The sequence below is a fragment of the Bufo gargarizans genome, chromosome 4 (assembly GCF_014858855.1).
Source record: "Bufo gargarizans isolate SCDJY-AF-19 chromosome 4, ASM1485885v1, whole genome shotgun sequence".
NCBI classification, from domain to species: domain Eukaryota; kingdom Metazoa; phylum Chordata; class Amphibia; order Anura; family Bufonidae; genus Bufo; species Bufo gargarizans.
In genome coordinates, this window is record NC_058083.1 from 263,515,586 (window position 1) to 263,535,515 (window position 19,930).

General features: G+C 40.4%; 1 protein-coding gene across 4 annotated transcripts in view; it reads left to right on the top strand.

Annotated features, from left to right (window-relative positions):
• Window positions 1-19,930, top strand: part of KLHL32 (kelch like family member 32) — a 390,488-nt gene that overhangs the window by 295,262 nt on the left and 75,296 nt on the right. For all 4 annotated transcript variants that reach the window (XM_044291884.1, XM_044291882.1, XM_044291881.1 and 1 more), the window contains exon 6: window positions 3,349-3,564. In XM_044291884.1, coding sequence (XP_044147819.1) covers window positions 3,349-3,564 — 216 coding nt within the window. The remainder of the gene's footprint in view (window positions 1-3,348; window positions 3,565-19,930) is intronic.

Genomic DNA, 19,930 nt, shown 5'->3' on the forward strand with positions numbered 1-19,930 from the left:
CTGCCAGAGCTCCCGTCCTGCCCTACAAATCACTGATAGGATTGCATAGCATTATATTGATTTATGATTCTATGTAACCCTTAGGCCTCTTTCACACGAGCTTTGCGGGTGAGGGCCGGATGAGTTGCGAGTGCATTGCGGGAAACTGTGCGAGTGCGCACACAATCTCAGTCAGTTTTGTCTGTGATTGCGTTGTGTTGTTCAGTTTTTTCAGCGTGAGTGCAAAGCATTTTAATGCGTTTTGCACGCGCATGATAAAAAACTGAATGTTGTACCCAAACACGGACTTCTTCACTGAAGTTCGGGTTTCGGTTTGTTAGCATTCTTACAGAATGCTAAGTAAAATGTCCATTAATGGTTAAAAATTATAAAACAAATTACGTACCTCATCTTCTTTCTTCTTGCAGGACCTGCAAAAGACCTGCGCTGACATCATCGCGGTCACCACGTGGTGAGCACGATTACATCATCAAAGGTCCTTTTGCAGGTCCTGCAAGAAGAAGAAAGAAGACGATAACGGCTGCGTAATCAAGTGGATGAGATAAGTAATTTTTTAAAATTATTTTTTAATCCTTAGTGTATTAAAGAATGCTAATATTTTCCAAAGAATCTTCTATCAGTCTTCAGTGAAAAATAGATACCATCCGTGGTGTGTCCTTGATTTTCATGGACCCATAGACTTCTATGGGTGTGCTTGGTCCACATCTCAGATCAAAGTAGTGCATGTCTCCGTGATTTTTTTACTGACCCACAGGCACTGAAATGTAAACAGATACATTTAAATCAATGGGTACGTGTGCTGTCCGTGGAAAATGCGGACAGCACACATCAGTGAAAAACTGAGAAGTGGACGAGGTCTTAGCGTTCTGGAATTTATTGAATAACACTGACAGCGCAGGGCAAGAGGGAGCATCGGAGCTAGAAATACTCCAATGCGCCACTCAGACTTGGTAAATGAGTGAAGGGGAGCTTATGTCCATGTTCAGCTCTGAACCTGGACAACCCCTTTAAGTTTCACCCAATGAAAGATCAGTTTGTTTGAAATTGTCCATGTAGACTAATATGTGTGGCCGCTTTAAATGCTGTTAAAAGTAGCTCGGGCTAAATGGCTGACCCCATAATTATGCACACAAAATAGAATTAAAACAATTAGCAACAGGTAAATATTTGGTTTTATTTAGGAGAAAACAATTATACATGGACATATTCCCTATAATACCTAGGCAGAATTTCATTTTTGCAATTTCACAATATTGTTTTTTTTCTACCTTAGTAGAGTTGAATTGAGATGATGCCAGATTATTGTTTGTTTAATTCCTTGTTATGAGATCACAACAGATTATGTCTTTTTTTGTTTGCGTCTACTGCAATAATATCACAATAGTGTTTAAATTCCTCGGTAAAGTTGTATTCTGACATTATCACAGAGATTGCCTTTCTTGCTAGGCAGTGTTACTGTACATTGTAGTGATGTCACAATAGTTTTCTGAAATCGGGTTGAAAGTGACACCTGCAGGTATATGCAGCTCTTACCATTTAAAAAGGTTGTACCTTGTATTGTATGGTAGCTAGAACCACAATCCCCTTTAACCCTTTCCCTGCCAAGGATGGCACGTCAGTAGTCAGTGGTATATTTCATATTACAGTAGAGATTGTCTTCATTCCTAGGCATTGTTACATTCTGGTGATGTCACAATAGTGCTTGTCTTTATACCCAGGCACACTTTCATTAGTATGATGTCACAACACAATTTCATTTTTTCCACTGCAGTGTTTCATTATGGTGATGTCACAATACGGTCTGGTTTTAACAAGGTAGGGGGCACACCAAATAATACACGGAGTGCAAAGGGTGGTAAAAAGAGCATCAAACAAAACCTGACCCAAGAGAGAGTCACAAGAACCACCCCATAAATGCACATCCGACAATGAATCAGTATGAAAAATGTATATAAAGTTTATTGGACACACCAACAGACAAATATAAAAAATTGTATACAATTAGAACAAAGTGTGGTATGCAATAAAATATATGTAACCGACACACACAGGTCTTCCTTACCACTGAGGACCCCTGAGGAAGCCGGACTCTCCCGGCGATACGCGTTGGGCGTTACTCATTCTTCCAGGTCCACTGCTCCAGCGGCTCATGTAGGTTTTGGCTCTCTAAATTAGACCTTATCATGGTCTGTTTGCATTTCTAGTGGTCTTACCTTACTTCATATTTGCTTTATGTTCTGCATTGTATTTTCATATGCTGGCTTATAGTATTTATGCCCATTTTGTGGCAATTCAGTGGACCTGTGTGTGTCGGTTACATATATTTTATTGCATACCGCACTTTGTTCTAATTGTATACAATTTTTAATATTTGTCTGTTGGTGTGTCCAATAAACTTTATATACATTTTTCATACTGATTCATTGTCGGATGTGCATTTATGGGGTGGTTCTTGTGACTCTCTTTTGGGTCAGGTTTTGTTTGTCACAATACGGTCTGTTTCCATTCATCTTTGATTATGTCACAGTAGAGTTTATGTATTTACCATCGTTTTATCCAGTAGTGATGATGATACCACAATAGACCAGCGTAGTTGCATTGTGCTGATGTTGCCGCATGATATAGTTTGCATACACAGTTTCCCGTGTGTGGACATAGAATTCATTTCTTGTACATGTGCAGATTTTCTCTTTTTGATGATACAGAAATTAGTACGTGGCCGGTGCATTTTTTAAAACAGAACTTAATTCTATGCTCACAGAGTGTGAGACTTGAAGCAAATGTAGGAAGCATCATGCGCCTCAACCAATGGACTGGTGACTGGCACAAGACACTTTGATGGAATTTGCATACGACTTGGCAGTTTTTCTAAATAATTTTTTACTGGGGAGTAATAGCTATCAGTTTAGAAAGGTCTTTTCCTCACAAACATCATTGTGGGAATGGTTTATAGGGGTTCCCTTGAAGGAACTGTATAATTTTTGTCTATATATTTACCTATGAAACTATTTGTTGAGAGTGCACTCTTTACTATCACTTCTTATGCTTTTATTACTACACATGACATCTTTTTGGTAAAGATCAAGTTCCATCACAACCCTAGGCCTCAAAAAATCTTGTCCAGTATGAAACCAGGTGTATGCAGTATTCCTATAGTTTATAAGGGATACAACAGGCAACATTAGCAAAATGTGGTACAACAGCTCAAGTGAGAAGCATGGCGTCAACTTAGTATCAAACTGTTCTGAGCAGTTTATGCAGTGTAAAAATAAAAAATCTGAATACTATAACTACACACGTCCTCCACTTTGCAGTTTATTAAATGTCCGTATTTCTTTTGTCTTTCAGGAACTAAGTAGCTTTAATTACTTGGACCTGTATAAACTAGCTGACTTGTTTAATCTGACATTGCTGGAGACAGCAGTGGTGGACTTTCTAGTAAAGCACCTGTCAGAGCTTTTGAAAAGTCACCCGGAAGAAGTTCTTGCACTGCCCTTCCGTCTGCTCAGAGAGGTCCTGAAGAGTGATCATCTGACATCACTTAGCGAAGAGCAAATTTGGCAAGTGAGTAAAGTATGATGAGTGTATAGACAGTCTTAGACACTAGACATGCATTACATGATATACTGTAACTAAACAATCATTTATCCACGTTAGGCCTCATGCACACGACCATTGTTGTGTTCCGTTCCGCAAAATGAGGTTCCGTTGTTCCGTGATCCGTTTCCATTTTTGTTTCCGTGTGTATTCCTTTATTTTTGGAGGATCACCAGACATGAAGGAAAGTTAAAAAAAGTCTAAGTCAAGTTTGCCATGCAAATGATAGGAAGAAAACTGACGCGGATGACAATCTTGTGTGCCTCCACATTTTTTCACGGGCCCATTGACTTGAATGGGTCCGCGAACCGTTTTCCATGAAAAAAATAGGACAGGTTATATTTTTTTGACGGACTGGACCCACGATCACGGACGCGGATGACAAACAGTGCATTAGCCGAGTTTTCAACTGACCCATTGAAAGTCAATGGGTCTGCAGAAAATCACGTACGGAGCAACGGACATGGAATGAAACAACGGTTGTGTGCAGGAGGCCTTAAGCTATATTTTTGATACTAGTTTTATGTCTGGTTTACTCCTTTCAGTTTTTTATTTAATTTTTTTAATTGAACTGCACAACAAATCTGCACAAAATCCACACATAAGGCAAAATATTGCAACACAACGGCACGCTATTTGTTTTTTATTTGTTAGGCTGTTTTGTGTTACATGTGGTTTAATTTGTGTATAATTTTATAGAGATGATCATTTGGTTATTCTTGTTATTAAAATGTAAGCAGGAGAAAATAGTTGAAAATAAAAATAATTTCATGTCATATGGTAATCCCCAGGTAATAATTCTTGACCTTTTTTGTAATATACTTTAGAAAAAGAGTTAATTTGGGTCATGTAATCCCCAAAAACATGCAGGTTATAAGGCTACTTTCACACTTGCGTTCTCAGCGGATCCGTCATGGACGGTTCAGTTCAGATAATACTACCGTCTGCATCCATTCAGAACGGATCCGTTTGTATTATCTTTAACATAGCCAAGACGGATCCGTCTTGAACACCATTGAAAGTCAATGGAGGACGGATCAGTTTTCTATTGTGCCAGATTGTGTCATAGAAAACCGTCCCTATTGACTTACATCGTGTGTCAGAACGGATCCGTTTGGCTCAGTTTCATCAGACGGACACCAAAACACTGCAAGCAGCGCTTTGGTGTCCATCTCCAAAGCGTAATGGAGACTGAACTGATGCATTCTGAGCGGATCATTTTCCATTCAGAATGCATTAGAATGCAAACTGATCCGATTTGGACCGCTTGTCAGAGCCCTGAACGGATCTCACAAACGGAAAGCCAAAAACGCCAGTGTGAAAGTAGACTAAAGCAGCAGTGTTCATAGTACATAGTGGTAAGGAAACCACAATAAAAAAAAATCTGAAGCATTTTTGAAGTACTCCTGAATTTCTAGATTATAAATGTATAAATACATATGAATTCTTAAAGGAGTTATCCCATAACTAATGTAAAAATTGAAAATCAGACATCATATACAGTAGTACATGACGATCTCTTTCTAACAAAGAGAACCAGCTGTCACGGGAGCCAGGAAACCAGACCACATGCAAACGCAGGTTATTTAAAGGAACATAAATAAATATTAATCAGGGACAGCGAGGTTAGGAAGAAGCTGGGAAGTCCAATGCAGGTAGTCATCCAAGTCAGAATCAGGTCCAAAGTGGGTAGTCGTCCAAGCCGGGGTCAGGTCCAAAGCAGGTAGTCATCCAAGCCGGGGTCAGGTCCAAAGCAGGCAGTCGTCCAAGCTGGGGTCAGGTCCAAAGCGGGTACATTTGCCGATGCGGGGTCGAGAGCCAGAGGACACATACACAGGAACACGCAAGGAGCTCAGACTGCCAGAGATGCACCTTGGAGCACAAACGCAAGAGCAATGAACCTGAAGCCTGAGCAGACTGATATAGTCAGGTGTTGCCACATCATCACTGTGCAACGCCCAGGCAGCAGGCAAGTGATGATGCACTCAGAGGTTATAAGAGACTGCAGTCTGCATATGTCCAAAATGGCTGCCACCATGAGGACAAGGTAAGACCTTGACACCAGCCCTATACTTCAAAAGGATCCAGAGATCTCCCCATTCATTGCTTTGCTAGATTTATATCAATTGGACACCTCAAGGGGAATGTCTTTTCTGCTGTAGGTCAGGGGAGTGTCCATTCTGCTGAAGCTCCCTATCACAGCTCAGGAGGCAGTTTAAGCATGAAACTGAGCTTTGTGCTGCCATGTCAGTGAGCAGGACAAAGAAATGAGAAGAAAAAAAAACAGCAGGTGGCGCTATACAGATACATTTTATTGAATAACTCAGTGGCTATGCAAAATTTTTATTTACATGCAATTACAAAAATGTTCAGATCCAGTTGCTGGTTTGAAAACTGTAGAATATTTTTTTGGGGACAACCCCTTTTAAGTAGGGGCATTTCCTCAAATTTGGAGCGTACTGTACATCTTTGCAAACAGATCTGTTTGGTTCATGTGGACAACTTCTTCACATACAGTGCACTAGTTCTGATAACTCCTCCATTGTGTTCTTGAATATTAGTAAATCTACAACAATTTTTCAGTTTATATAATAAATGGTTCAGTTCTTTAGATATTAGAGCCTCTGTTTACATGAAGCTTGTCTAGGAAACCATCCATTGTATTTGTAGTATAGTGTCTACTGTACCTATAGACATGTTAAGATTATTTTTAAATGGCCTCTCGCCATATTTTATTCTTTAGAGTTGTTTAGCCTTTTCAGTTTTCTTACAAGGATGCCATAGTATACTGTATTTAGGCTTGAAATCTGTGTGAAATCCTATTAGGCATACAAATGTTTCATACCAGGAAAACATCTACAACTGAAAAAAATAAAGTTTTTAAAACATTGGATAGGGGCTCACCCATTTGAGGATTTCTTCTGTAAAGATAGTATTCGGGCATAACACACTGATGTCAGATTGAAAGTACTCATCCAGAATATTTAAATCTAGGATTAAATACATTCTCTGCTTTATTCACTTTTATCAGCAGGTAACATTTTATGTGTTTCAAACCTGTAGAAAAAGACACACGGATCGCACATCTGTATACTATGCATTGATCTACTGCTACTTAGCATAATTTATAAACATCTTCATTGAGGCCCTTGTTTATGTTTTGATCAACATGCTTAGGCCCACTGACCACGTCAAAGTGCCCTCATAAGAGTGGGTCCTTACTCTAATTTGGCGCAACGCCTCATGGTGATCACCGCTGCAGCACAGCACCTGCAAATGGTGAGACCTAGCAGCCCAACAACACCCCTGCTGAGTGGGTCCCTACTCTAATTTGGTGCAGGATGCACGATCCATGTTGTTTATTTTTTTCCTAGAGAATGTTATTAGTCCTTGTCACCACAAAAAAGAGGTAAGGATTCCTGGATTCCTATACTATACAGTTATGGATTTGGCTGAACTTTTGTTGCTATATATATATATATATATATATATGGATCCAGAAAAAAGAGCGGCACTAGATAAAAGCAAGTGAACCCTTTATTCACCCAGGTGGTGCAACGTTTCGGCTCTAAGCATGAGCCTTCTTCAAGGCTTGAAGAAGGCTCATGCTTAGAGCTGAAACGTTGCACCACCTGGGTGAATAAAGGGTTCACTTGCTTTTATGTACCGGAGTGCCGCTCTTTTTTCTGGATCCGTTTATTGGGGTAAGAAGTCCATTCCCCTGGGACGTGCACCCGAACCTTTTCCCTTGAGCCAGTGCCGCCATTTTTCTTCAACTATATATATATAGAGAGAGAGAGAGAGAAATGTCATATTGCTGCAAAACCTGGCATGCAGTTATGCAGTATATGCAGATATGTAAATGATTACAGGTGTGGATATACGATAACGTTCCCACATGGAACCAGGCGCGGCATAGCCCAGACATACAGTCCACCAGCCCTCAGACTGTAACAAATGCAGTACCTTTGAAGGGGCTTGTGGTCTAGCAGTCCTCCCGACTCTGACCTTTCAATGCTTGTTTCCGGGCGTCGCTGAGTCCCCCAAAGTTCAGGCTATTGCATAGCCTCGCGACCCCTCAGCCTTGCCTAGCTGAGACCACACTGACAGAACCTCACCAGGCCTCTGTCTGCACACTCTCCGGAGTGAGACACACCCAATTGCAGAAACCAGATTAAATGGAACCCCTGGACGTGAGCATGTCCTAAGTCCCGGACTGGAGCATGGGGAACAGGCACCCACCCAACACATTGCCTGTTCCCAGTAAAAGCCCGCCCTGAAATAGCTGAACCAGCTACACTATCTATATGATGTCCCCCAACTACTTTAGTGGACACCTGGACTAGGTATTTTACTCCACCAAGGCCGGGCCCCTTGGTGACACGCTCCTGGTGCAAACAACACCTCAATGTTCACATTGCCACAGCGCTCACAGTGTATGTGTGATCTGTATTGCTGCCTAATCACACAACCATATTGTTTGTCTGCATCCAATCCAAATTTTTTGCAGATGGGATGTGGACCCATTCATTTCAATTGGGCCGCAAAAAATGCGAACAGCTCATCCCTTTGTCCATATCAAAGTTCCGCAAAAATATAGAACATGTCCTATTATTGTTCATTTGTGTACAAGAATAGGTGTTGTTACAATGGGTCTGGGGGGATAAAAACGGATACAACATGGACGTCACACAGACGTCATCTGTATCTTCTGCAGATCTGCATTTTGCAGACTGCAAAATACATACGGTCGTGTGAATGAACCCTAATTAGGCCCCAGGAGAAGTATGAGATCACTGTCTGATCTCCTGCATTTCCTGGACAGATCACACATATCCTACACTGTCAGCACTCACCACAGATGGTGTACTGGTGTACTGATATAAGTAAAAGAAGGCCAGCAGCCCACCACGGATGTCAACAGAAAAAGTGTGATTTATTCACCCAGAGTCAGCAGCGACGTTTCAACAGCTTGTTGCTGTCTTTCTCAAGCTCTGAGAGAAGACAGCAACAAGCTGTTGAAACGTCACTGCTGATTCTGGGTGAATAAATCACACTTTTTCTGTTGACATCCGTGGTGGGCTGCTGGCCTTCTTTTACTTCTATATTGCATTGGACCTAGGTGCCGTTTCACACTGGCCTGATCTGCACCCGCATCTTACAGTGTGCTGCATCCTCATTTTTTCCAAAGCATATATATATATATATATATATATACATACATACAGGTGAAACTCGAAAAATTAGAATATCGTGCAAAAGTCCATTTATTTCAGTAATGCAAATAAAAAGTAATTGCATTAATGCAGCTTAAAATTTGAATTTTGTGAAAAGGTTTAATATTCTGGGCTCAAAGTGTCACACTCTAGTCAGCTAATTAATCCATACCCCCTGAGCAAAGGGTACCTCAGAATTGGGACTTTGGGGTTTCATAAGCTGTAAGCCATAATCATCCAAATTATAACAAATAAAGGCTTGAAATATCTCGCTTTGCATGTAATGAGTCTATCTCATATATTAGTTTCACCTTTTAAGTTGCATTACTGAAATATATGAACTTTGCACGATATTCTAATTTTTCGAGTTTCACCTGTGTATATATACAGTTGCAAGAAAAAGTATGTGAACCCTTTGGAATGATATGGATTTCTGCACAAATTGGTCATAAAATGTGATCTGATCTTCATCTAAGTCACAACAATAGACAATCCCAGTCTGCTTAAACTAATAACACACAAAGTTACCATGTTTTTATTGAACACACCATGTAAACATTCACAGTGCAGGTGGAAAAAGTATGTGAACCCCTAAGCTAATGATATCTCCAAGAGCTAATTGGAGTGAGGTGTCAGCCAACTGGAGTCCAATCGATGAGATGAGATTGGAGGTGTTGGTTACAGCTGCCCTGCCCTATAAAAAGCACACACCAGTTCTGGGTTTGCTTTTCACAAGCAGCATTGCCTGATGTGAATGATGCTTTGCACAAAAGAGCTCTCAGAAGACCTACAATTAAGAATTGTTTACTTGCATAAAGCTGGAAAGGGTTATAAAAGTATCTCGAAAAGCCTTGCTGTTCATCAGTCCATGGTAAGACAAATTGTCTATAAATGGAGAAAGTTCAGCGCTGCTGCTACTCTCCCTAGGAGTGACCGTCCTGTAAAGATGACTGCAAGAGCACAGCGCAGACTGCTCAATGAGGTGTAGAAGAATCCTAGAGTGTCAGATAAAGACTTACAAAAGACTCTGGCATATGCTAACATCCCTGTTAGCGAATCTACGATAAGTAAAACACTAAACAAAAATGGATTTCATGGGAGGATACCGCAGAGGAAGCCACTGCTGTCACAAAAAAAACATTGCTGCACGTTTACAGTTTGCACAAGAGCACCTGAATGTTCCACAGCAGTACTGGCAAAATATTCTGTGGACAGATAAAACCAAAGTTGAGTTGTTTGGAAGAAACACACAACACTATGTGTGGAGAAAAAGAGGCACAGCACACCAACATCAAAACCTCATCTCAACTATAAAGTAAGGTGGTGGGGGCATCATGGTTTGGGGCTGCTTTGCTGCATCAGGGCCTGGACAAAGTGCTATCATCAAAGGAGAAATGAATTCCCAAGTTTATCAAGACATTTTGCAGGAGAACTTAAGGCCATCTATCCACTAGCTGAAGCTCAACAGAAGATGGGTGTTGCAACAGGACAACGATCCAAAGCATAGAAGTAAATCAACAACAGAATGGCTTAAACAGAAGAAAATACGCCTTCTGGAGTGGCCCAGTCAGAGTTCTGACCTCAACCCGATTGAGATGCTGTGGCATGACCTCAAGAAAGCGATTCACACCGAACATCCCAAGAATATTGCTGAACTGAAACAGTTCTGTAAAGAGGAAAGGTCAAGAATTACTCCTGACCGTTGTGCACGTCTGATCTGCAACTACAGGAAATGTTTGGTTGAAATTATTGCTGCCAAAGGAGGTTCAACCAGTTATTAAATCCAAGGGTTCACATACTTTTTCCACCTGCACTGTGAATGTTTACATGGTATGTTCAATAAAAACATAGTAACATTTAATTATTTGTGTGTTATTAGGTTAAGCAGACTGTGATTGTCTATTGTTGGGACTTAGATGAAGATCAGATCACATTTTATGTCCAATTTGTGCAGAAATCCATATCATTCCAAAGGGTTCACATACTTTCTCTTGCAACTGTGTATATATATATATATATATATATATATATATACACACACACATATACTGTATATAGTTTTTTTGAGTGACAGCCTTCTTTACAGTGTCTGCTTATTAGTTATCATTGCTGACTCTCTGAGGGGTACTAATACTGTTATGCTTAGCCTTTTTTTGCTGGAGGGTTTACTTTTTTATTAATGGTCATTGGAAATAAATTAACTCTGACCATAAATATCAACCACTTTGAAACAGCGCTCAGAAAGCAATAAAGCTCTATTTTGCTTTATCTTAGTAAATAAGTAATTCCCCTTCAGAAAACACAATAGAAAATAATCAAATTTAGTCCTGTTTTATTGCCAGAAGTGCAACCCAGTTCATCATTTTTTGCAAAGGTTATACTAGTAATGCAATATGCCATGGATGAATCTAATATGCAACAGAGGTAAAGATTGGGGAGAACGGAGGATTAGTGTCAGGGTGTTTTATATCAGCAGTACATGATGGACAGGCTGGAGACAGAGCTGCAGAATCTCATTAAATTGCTGGATAGTTCGTTACTGACTATTTTCAGTAAAGTACTCATTGGCTTTGATAAATCTCTATTCTATGTATTAAATGTAAATTATAAAGATATTCAGCACAAAACATACAATTTGCCAACAGAAGGGTTGGTAATTCAGGATAAGTAGGTTGCAGAATTCTCAACTTTCTTTTATACTAATTACCAAACATTACTTTTTCCTTTGTTACTAATTAAAATCATCATTATTATTTTTTTTTGTTAGGTCACTTAAAGTTTCTAGAAATGTCACTTTGCATAGTAAAATATGCTAAAACCTTTGGTGCTACAGCCAGTTTTGGGCTTCAAGGTGCAGTGATTTATTTATTTATTTTTTCATTTTTTCTGACTTACCGTATTTTTCTGTGTCCAAAGTCATATGAGGGCTTGTTTTCCTTGGGAACAGTTGTACTTTTAAAGGCCTCATTTTGGGGTCAATATCATGTGTATTACGTGTATCATGTAATGGCTTCTTGGGAGGAATGTTAAAAAAGTCATTCATTCTGCATTTTATTTTTAGCGGTGTTCATCATGCAGTTTAAGAAATGTGCCCTATATTCTGTCGATTGAAACAATTAGAGTGATACCCAATTGATATATGTTTTATGTGTTTTACCACTTTTACACAGATAAAGAAAAAATATTTGTTTTTGTGTTGCCATGTACTGAGAACCATAACTTTTAAAATGTTTCTTCTATGGAGTTTTTTGGAGGGCTTGTTATATGTAAGATGAGCTATGTGTCCACTTTGTGCCCCCCCCCCCCCATCTGTGCCCACCTGCCTTCTGATGTGTCCTGCCACTTGGTGCCATCCCCCTGTATCTGATGGCAGCTCAGTTCCAAAAGATCTATTAGGGTGAATAGGATTTTGACACTCTGCATGCTGAGCTATTCCTCGTGCAAAGTTGAGCAGAAAGCTTACCATGGCAGGCCTGGGAAGTTTCAGAAGCGATCAGGCTGCCATGGTAACCAATTGGAGCCCCACAATTTCTCTGCAGGGGTTCCGATCGAAAGGCAGCGTGAGCCGCATCCCTCTGCCTTACTTCACAGATGCCACGATCTGCGAGGAGTTAAATGATGGGGTTCCCCGCGATCGCCATTCCCCATCATTGGGGCGAGGTGCCTGCTGTATGATACAGCTGCCACCAACCTCGTATGGAGTGGGGTCACCGCAGTAGCCCACACCATACAAATTCAGGCACATAATACCATACATGTATGGCATTATACGTTAAGGGCTTAAATTAATCTTTTGAGTTTACAACCAATAATGCTGGAAGTGTGTTCCAAGCATCTACTACTCCTTAACCCCTTAGGGACCCATGACATACCGGTACGGCATGGATCCCGAGTCCTTAAGGACCCATGACGTACCGGTACGTCATGAGTTTAAATTGAGATTGTGGCGCCCCAGGGGTTAATCCGCACAGGATGCCGGCTGAAATCATTCAGCCGGCATCCTGTCACAACGCCTGGGGGAGGTCATATGACCCCCCGTATCGGCGATCGCAGCAAACCACAGGTCAATTCAGACCTGCGGTTTGTTGCGATTTCTGCTGTTTCTGATCGCCGCGGTCCCTGACCGCGGTGATCAGAAACTTTAGTGTGGCACAAATCTATAGTTATCACCCCCCCTGCACCCCTGCATGATTTTAGCCTGGTGGGAGGTGCAGGGGGGGTTTTGCGGGCGGTGTGGGCGGTGCGGGAGGCGGGCGGTGCGGCAGGCGGGATCGCGATCCCCCGCCTGCCTCCCGCCGAATAATCGTTGGCTTCTAGTGGGTATACCAGGGTGCCAGCACATTGCTGGCACCCTGGTATAAACGGCTGACATCTGTGAATGGATGTCAGCCGTTTAACCCTTTCCATACAACGGTCCGTACGGACCGCTGTATGGAAAGAGTTAACAGTAAGATGCGACTCCCTCCCTCTCCCATCGGGGGGCTGCTGTGCCTTTGCAGCCCCCCGAATGGAGAGGGAGAAAGCCCCCAGACAGCCCCCCGAAGCCCCAGTCCTTACCCTTCCCCGTCTGAGAAGTTGTGGCAGACGGGGAAGGTTCCCATGGCAACAGGACGCCTGTTTAGGCGTCCTGCTGTCCATGGTGCTGAACAGATCTATGCTGAAAGCATAGATCTGTTCAGTGTAAGTAAAATACAGTACAGAAACCTATATAGGTTCTGTACTGTATTATGCAGACACCAGACCCACTGGATCTTCAAGAACCAAGTGGGTCTGGGTCAAAAAAAAGTAAGAAAAAGTGAAAAAAAAGTGAAAATCAAAAAACACATTTATCACTAATTAAAAATGAAAAAAATAAAATTCCCTACACATGTTTGGTATTGCCGCATCCATAACGACCTGATCTATAAAACGGTCATGTTACTTTCACCGCACGGTGAACGCCATAAAAATAAAAAAATAAAAACTAAGAGAAAATTAAAATTTTGCCCACCTTACTTCCCAAAAAAGGTAATAAAAGTGATCAAAAAAGTCGCATGTACGCCAAAATAGTGCCAATCAAACCGTCATCTCATCCCGCAAAAAATGAGACCCTACCCAAGATTATCGCCCAAAAACTGAAAAAACTATGGCTCTTAGACTATGGAAACACTAAAACATCATTTTTTTTTGTTTCAAAAATTTAATCATTGTGTAAAACTTACATAAATAAAAAAAAGTATACATATTAGGTATCGCTGTGTCCGTATCGACCGGCTCTATAAAAATATCACATGAGTTAACCCTCAGGTGACCACCGTAAAAAAAAAAAAAAAAACGGTTTAAAAAAAGCAATTTTTTGTCATCTTACGTCACAAAAAGTGCAATAGCAAGCGATCAAAAAGTCATATGCACCCCAAAATAGTGCCAATAAAACATCCATCTCATCCCGCAAAAAATGAGACCCTACATAAGATAATCGCCCAAAAACTGAAAAAACTATGGCTCTTAGACTATGGAGACACTAAAACTTTTTTTGTTTTACCAATGAAATCATTGTGTAAAACTTACATAAATAAAAAAAAAGTATACATATTAGGTATCGCCGCGTCCGTGACAACCTGCTCTATAAAATTACCACATGATCTAACCTTTCAGATGAATGTTGTAAATAACAAAAAAAAAAACGGTGCCAAAAAAGCTATTTCTTGTTACCTTGCCGCACAAAAAGTGTAATATAGAGCAACCAAAAATCATGTGTACCCTAAACTAGTACCAAGAAAACTGCCACCTTATCCCGTAGTTTCTAAAATGGGGTCACTTTTTTAGAGTTTCTACTCTAGGGGTGCATCAGGGGGGCTTCAAATGGGAGATGGTGTAAAAAAAAACAGTCCAGCAAAATCTGCCTTCCAAAAACCGTATGGCATTCCTTTCCTTCTGCGCCCTGCCGTGTGCCCATACAGCAGTTTACGACCACATATGGGATGTTTCTGTAAACTACAGAATTAGGGCCATAAATAATGAGTTTTGTTTGGCTGTTAACCCTTGGTTTGTTACTTGAAAAAAGATATTAAAATGGAAAATCTGCCAAAAAAGTGAAATTTTGAAATTGTATCTCTATTTTCCATTATATCTTGTGCAACACCTAAAGGGTTAACAAAGTTTTTAAAATCAGTTTTGAATACCTTGAGGGGTGTAGTTTCTTAGATGGGGTCACTTTTAGGGAGTTTCTACTCTAGGGGTGCATCAGGGGGCTTCAAATGGGACATGGTGTCAAAAAACCAGTCCAGCAAAATCTGGCTTCCAAAAACCAAACGGCGCACCTTTCACTCTACGCCCCGCTGTGTGGCCGTACAGTAGTTTACGGCCACATATGGGGTGTTTCTGTAAACGGCAGAGTCAGGGCAATAAAGATACAGTCTTGTTTGGCTGTTAACCCTTGCTTTGTTAGTGGAAAAAATGGGTTAAAATGGAAAATTAGGGAAAAAAATGAAATTCTCAAATTTCATCCCCATTTGCCAATAACTCTTGTGCAACACCTTAAGGGTTAACAAAGTTTGTAAAATCAGTTTTGAATACCTTGAGGGGTGTAGTTTATAGAATGGGGTCATTTTTGGGTGGTTTCTATTATGTAAGCCTCGCAAAGTGACTTCAGAGCTGTAGTGGTCCCTAAAAATTGGGTTTTTGTAAATTTCTGAAAAATTTCAATATTTGCTTCTAAAGTTCTAAACCTTGTAACATCCCCAAAAAATAAAATATCATTCCCAAAATAATTCAAACCTGAAGTAGACATATGGGGAATGTAAAGTCATCACAATTTTTGGGGGTATTACTATGTATTACAGAAGTAGAGAAACTGAAACTTAGAAATTTGCTAATTTTTCCAAATTTTTTGTAAATTAGGTATTTTTGTATGCAAAAAAAATAATTTTTTTTACTTCATTTTACCAGTGTCATGAAGTACAATATGTGACGAAAAAACAATCTCAGAATGGCCTGGATAAGTCAAAGTGTTTTAAAGTTATGAGCACTTAAAGTGACACTGGTCAGATTTGCAAAAAATGGCCAAGTCCTTAAGGTGAAATAGGGCTGAGTCCTTAAGGGGTTAAGTAAAATAAGATTTTTTGACATTGCTTTTGATCTTCCCTCCAAATAATTTCACATTGTGCGGCATTATTCTTACATTCAGTTACTTATTAAAAACACTTTTCATCCAGAACCCTTTCAGGTTGGGAGAGATTGTATAAACTAGATTTAGGCATAAATGTTTGGTCTCTGGCCTATTAGAGATGAAATGTAGATTGTAGAGAAGGTAATCTTCTTACCAGTCGCTGTATTTGTGAGTTATCGACTCCCTTTTGGTCCTTAGGTGTGTCATGTGACCAACACTCTGACTCTCCAACTCTCCAAGTCGGTTTCTTGGTTCATGTCCATGAGAATCTCAATGTAAGTACCATAGGAATGAATGGAGAAAATGACTTCCTGTCCACATGGTTGACGCCGTGTCAGTCGGTGTCAGTGACACATGAAACAGCTGAGGAACACAAGAGGCTGGATAATTCACAACTACAGCCACCATTTGGAAGATTGCCTTCACTACAATTTACATCATGCATGTTTTTAACAGTCATGAAAATAAAAATATTTGTGGGAGTGTTTCTTTAAGACATATAAATGTTTCGATACTGTTGCCCCTCTCCCTTCTTTGTTCAAGGCTAACAAAATATGTTTCTTGTTTTGTTTTATCTATGATTTTTGTAACCAGTCTTGGGATTCGTATTATTATATGTCTTTTATGAAAAGTGGGTGGAAAACAAACTTCTATTATAAGAAGAAAGAATAGAAAAAATAGAAACTGAAAGAAATATGGGGCTAAAGCAGGCACTTTAGCGGTTATTCCCATCATCAGGATATACCATTAATTTTGTATACTTGCGGATTCCACCTCTGGGACCTGCATCTTTCTCTAGAATGGAGGTCCCCAATGTGATGTTGTTGAAATTTTCAAGCTTAGGTTTAGACAATCAAAGCAGACAACAGCAGAAAGCATTGATGAATATAATGCAGCTAACTGTGATTTTGCAAATGTAGACAAGAAAATTCAAATGCAAATAATATAAGGATGTATTTCATCAAGTTAAGGAGGCAAGCACTCGAAGATCCAACTATGACTTTAGCAATGTTGCTGGAGACTGCACGTATTAATGATGCAGCAGAAAAACAAGCTGAACTTATAGAGACCATAGGCTGTATGCCAGAGCAGCTATCTTCTGTAGCAAATCTCACATAGAAGCCACACGTGTCTCAAACTCAGGCTGCAACCTGCTACAACTGTGGAGGTTCTTATGCTCACCAGAAGCCCTGCCCAGCAAATGAAGGAAATTGCTGTGGAAAACAAAATCACTTTGCCAAAGTTTGCAGATGTAAATCACAATCTCCTCACCCTGCTAAACAACCCATGTCATAGAAACTTCAGGCAGTTTAGTCAGTGAAACCTACAGACGAGACCAACAGCACCTACTTATTTTCAGTGACTGAAGTCGGTTCTCAGAGTGTGCATGCAATTACCAATCCCAAATAAGTCATCTTAATAAATGGCAGTCCTGTGGAAGCGCTGGTTGATACAGGGGCATCTATAATTAGCTTCAGAATAAACCTACTTTGCAAAGTACTAAACTAAAAATGTTTCCTTATAGTTCAGCTACTGCCTTACCCCTGTGTGGCAAATTTCAGTCAGAAGTTGCATCTCATGGGAAATCCATCATTGACACTTTCCATGTAGTAGGGTGCTCTGCAGACACACTGCTCAGCTACAGTAGTGCAGTATCTCTAAGCCTTGTAAACAGCATACAAAATTATTCTGTTCAAAACACTGTGAGAAATATCCTCAACAGGCCTGGGTAAACTGAAGGACTTTTAAGTAAAACTGCACATTGATCAGTCAGTGCAACCCTCAGTTCAGTCTCAGAGTCGCATCCTATTCTATTTCTGCAAGCTCGTGGAGCAAGAACTTTTAGACCTAGAAGCATCTGATGTTATTGAACATGTGGAAGGCCCAACTCCTTGGGTCTCCCCAATCGTTGTTGCACCTAAACCTAAGGAGCCTGGTAAAATCAGATTATGTCTGGATATGCAACATGACAATCGAGCTGTTCAAAGAGAAAGGCACATCACACCTACTATTGATGACATTCTCACTGATCTAAATGGTGCAAAAATATTTTCTAAAATTGATCTAAAATCTGGCTATCATCAGGTTCAGTTGCACCCAGACTCCAGATATATTACTACTTTTAGCACTCGTGTGGGTCTGCGAAGATTCAAGAGGCTGAACTTCTGTATTTTATCGGTTGCTGAAATTTTGTTGTCAGGCAGGGTCTTTCAGGAATTCCTAGAGTCAGTGATGACATCCTTATATTTGTCACAACTCAAGAGGAACATGACATTCACTTAGAACAAGTATTTCAGAAACTGCAAACCTGCAATTTAACTATAAATCTATGAAAAGTGTGAGTTCAACCAAAAGTCTTTTAACTTTTTTGCCTATATTTTTTCTGCAAATGGTGTTTCAGCTGATGCTCAGAAAATAGCTGCTATAAATCCTGCCAGCTAGCCTCAAAATGTGTCAGACATTTGGAGCTTTCTAGGACTGGTCACATACTGTCGACGTGTCATACCTAATCTGGCTACTGTTTCTGAATCTCTGCAACAGCTCAGCAAAAAAATACTCCTTGGTCATGGACTATTGAACATCAAACAGCATTTGACACACTGAAGTCCAGTCTGAGTAGTGACACAGTCATGGCCTATTTTGACCCTCTAAAGTCTACATAGCTTATTGTGGATGCCAGTCCAGTAGGCCTTGCTGCTATTTTATCTCACATGTCCAAAACTGGCACAATTTCTACAATTTCCTATGCAGGCAAGGCCTTAACACAGACAGAACATCCTATTCATGAACTGAGAGGGAAGCTCTTGCTGTTGTGTGGGGATGCCTTCATTTCCATCTTTACCTTTTTGGTCATCAATTCACAGTGGTAAGTGACCATAAATCATTTATCCTGATCTTCAGCAAACATTCTTCAAAGCCTCCCCATAACTCAAACGCTGGTTACACTGCCTATAGAATTACCACTTTCGTTTGAGACATGAGGCAGCTACTGCATACTATTTTTCGAGACACCCATCACCTCAATCTCCCACAGATGACATGACAGCAACTGTCATAGCTGAGGAGCATGTACATTTTGTTGTTGCACATTCTGTACCAAGAGCAATGACTATGGAAGAAATCAAACAACCAGTGGAGTCTGACCCCCAATTTCAGTTAGTTATTGACACAGTTCAGTCTAAGAACTAGAGATCTTTTCTTGCTGAGACCCGCCTTGAGTCACTTTATCAAACAGCGTACTTGCAGACTTTCTTTAATGCTAGACATTTCCTCTCCGTGTCTGACTCAGATCTACTGTTGTGTGACAATCGCCTGGTAATATCTCAGAAACTTCGGAACAAAGTGCTCGATCTGGCTCACGAGGCTCATCAAGGTGTGTTTAAAACCAAGCAATTTCTTAGGGAGAAGGGATGGTTTCCAGGACATGACAAAAGGGTGGAAGCAATCATTGAAACATGTATACCTTGTAAAGTAACTACTGTTGACCATAGGCATGCACCATTACAAATATCACTATTGCCAGAAAGTCCATGGACTGCTGTTATTGTGGATTTCTGCACTTTGCCAGATCATTCCTATACAATATACTGGTCGTCATGAATGATTTTTCTAGGTTTCCAGACATTGAACCTATTTGAACAACCTGTAGAAGAGCTGCTATACCACAACTGGACAAAACCGTCTCTGCCTATGGTATACCTGAAACAGTAAAGACTGATAATGGGCCACCTTTTCAGTAGTGCAGACTTCCGTCTTTTGCAACTTATCTTGGCTTCACCGATAGAAAAATAACTCCTTACTGGCCTCAGTCCAATGGCAAAGTGGAACGGTTGATGCAATCGATTAAGAAAATTCTTCAGATTGCCACCAAGGATTTACAACAAGAGTTATAAAGATTCCTTAGACCAGGGATCAGCAACCTCCCGCACTCCAGCTGTTCAGAAACTACAACTCCCAGAATGCTTCATTC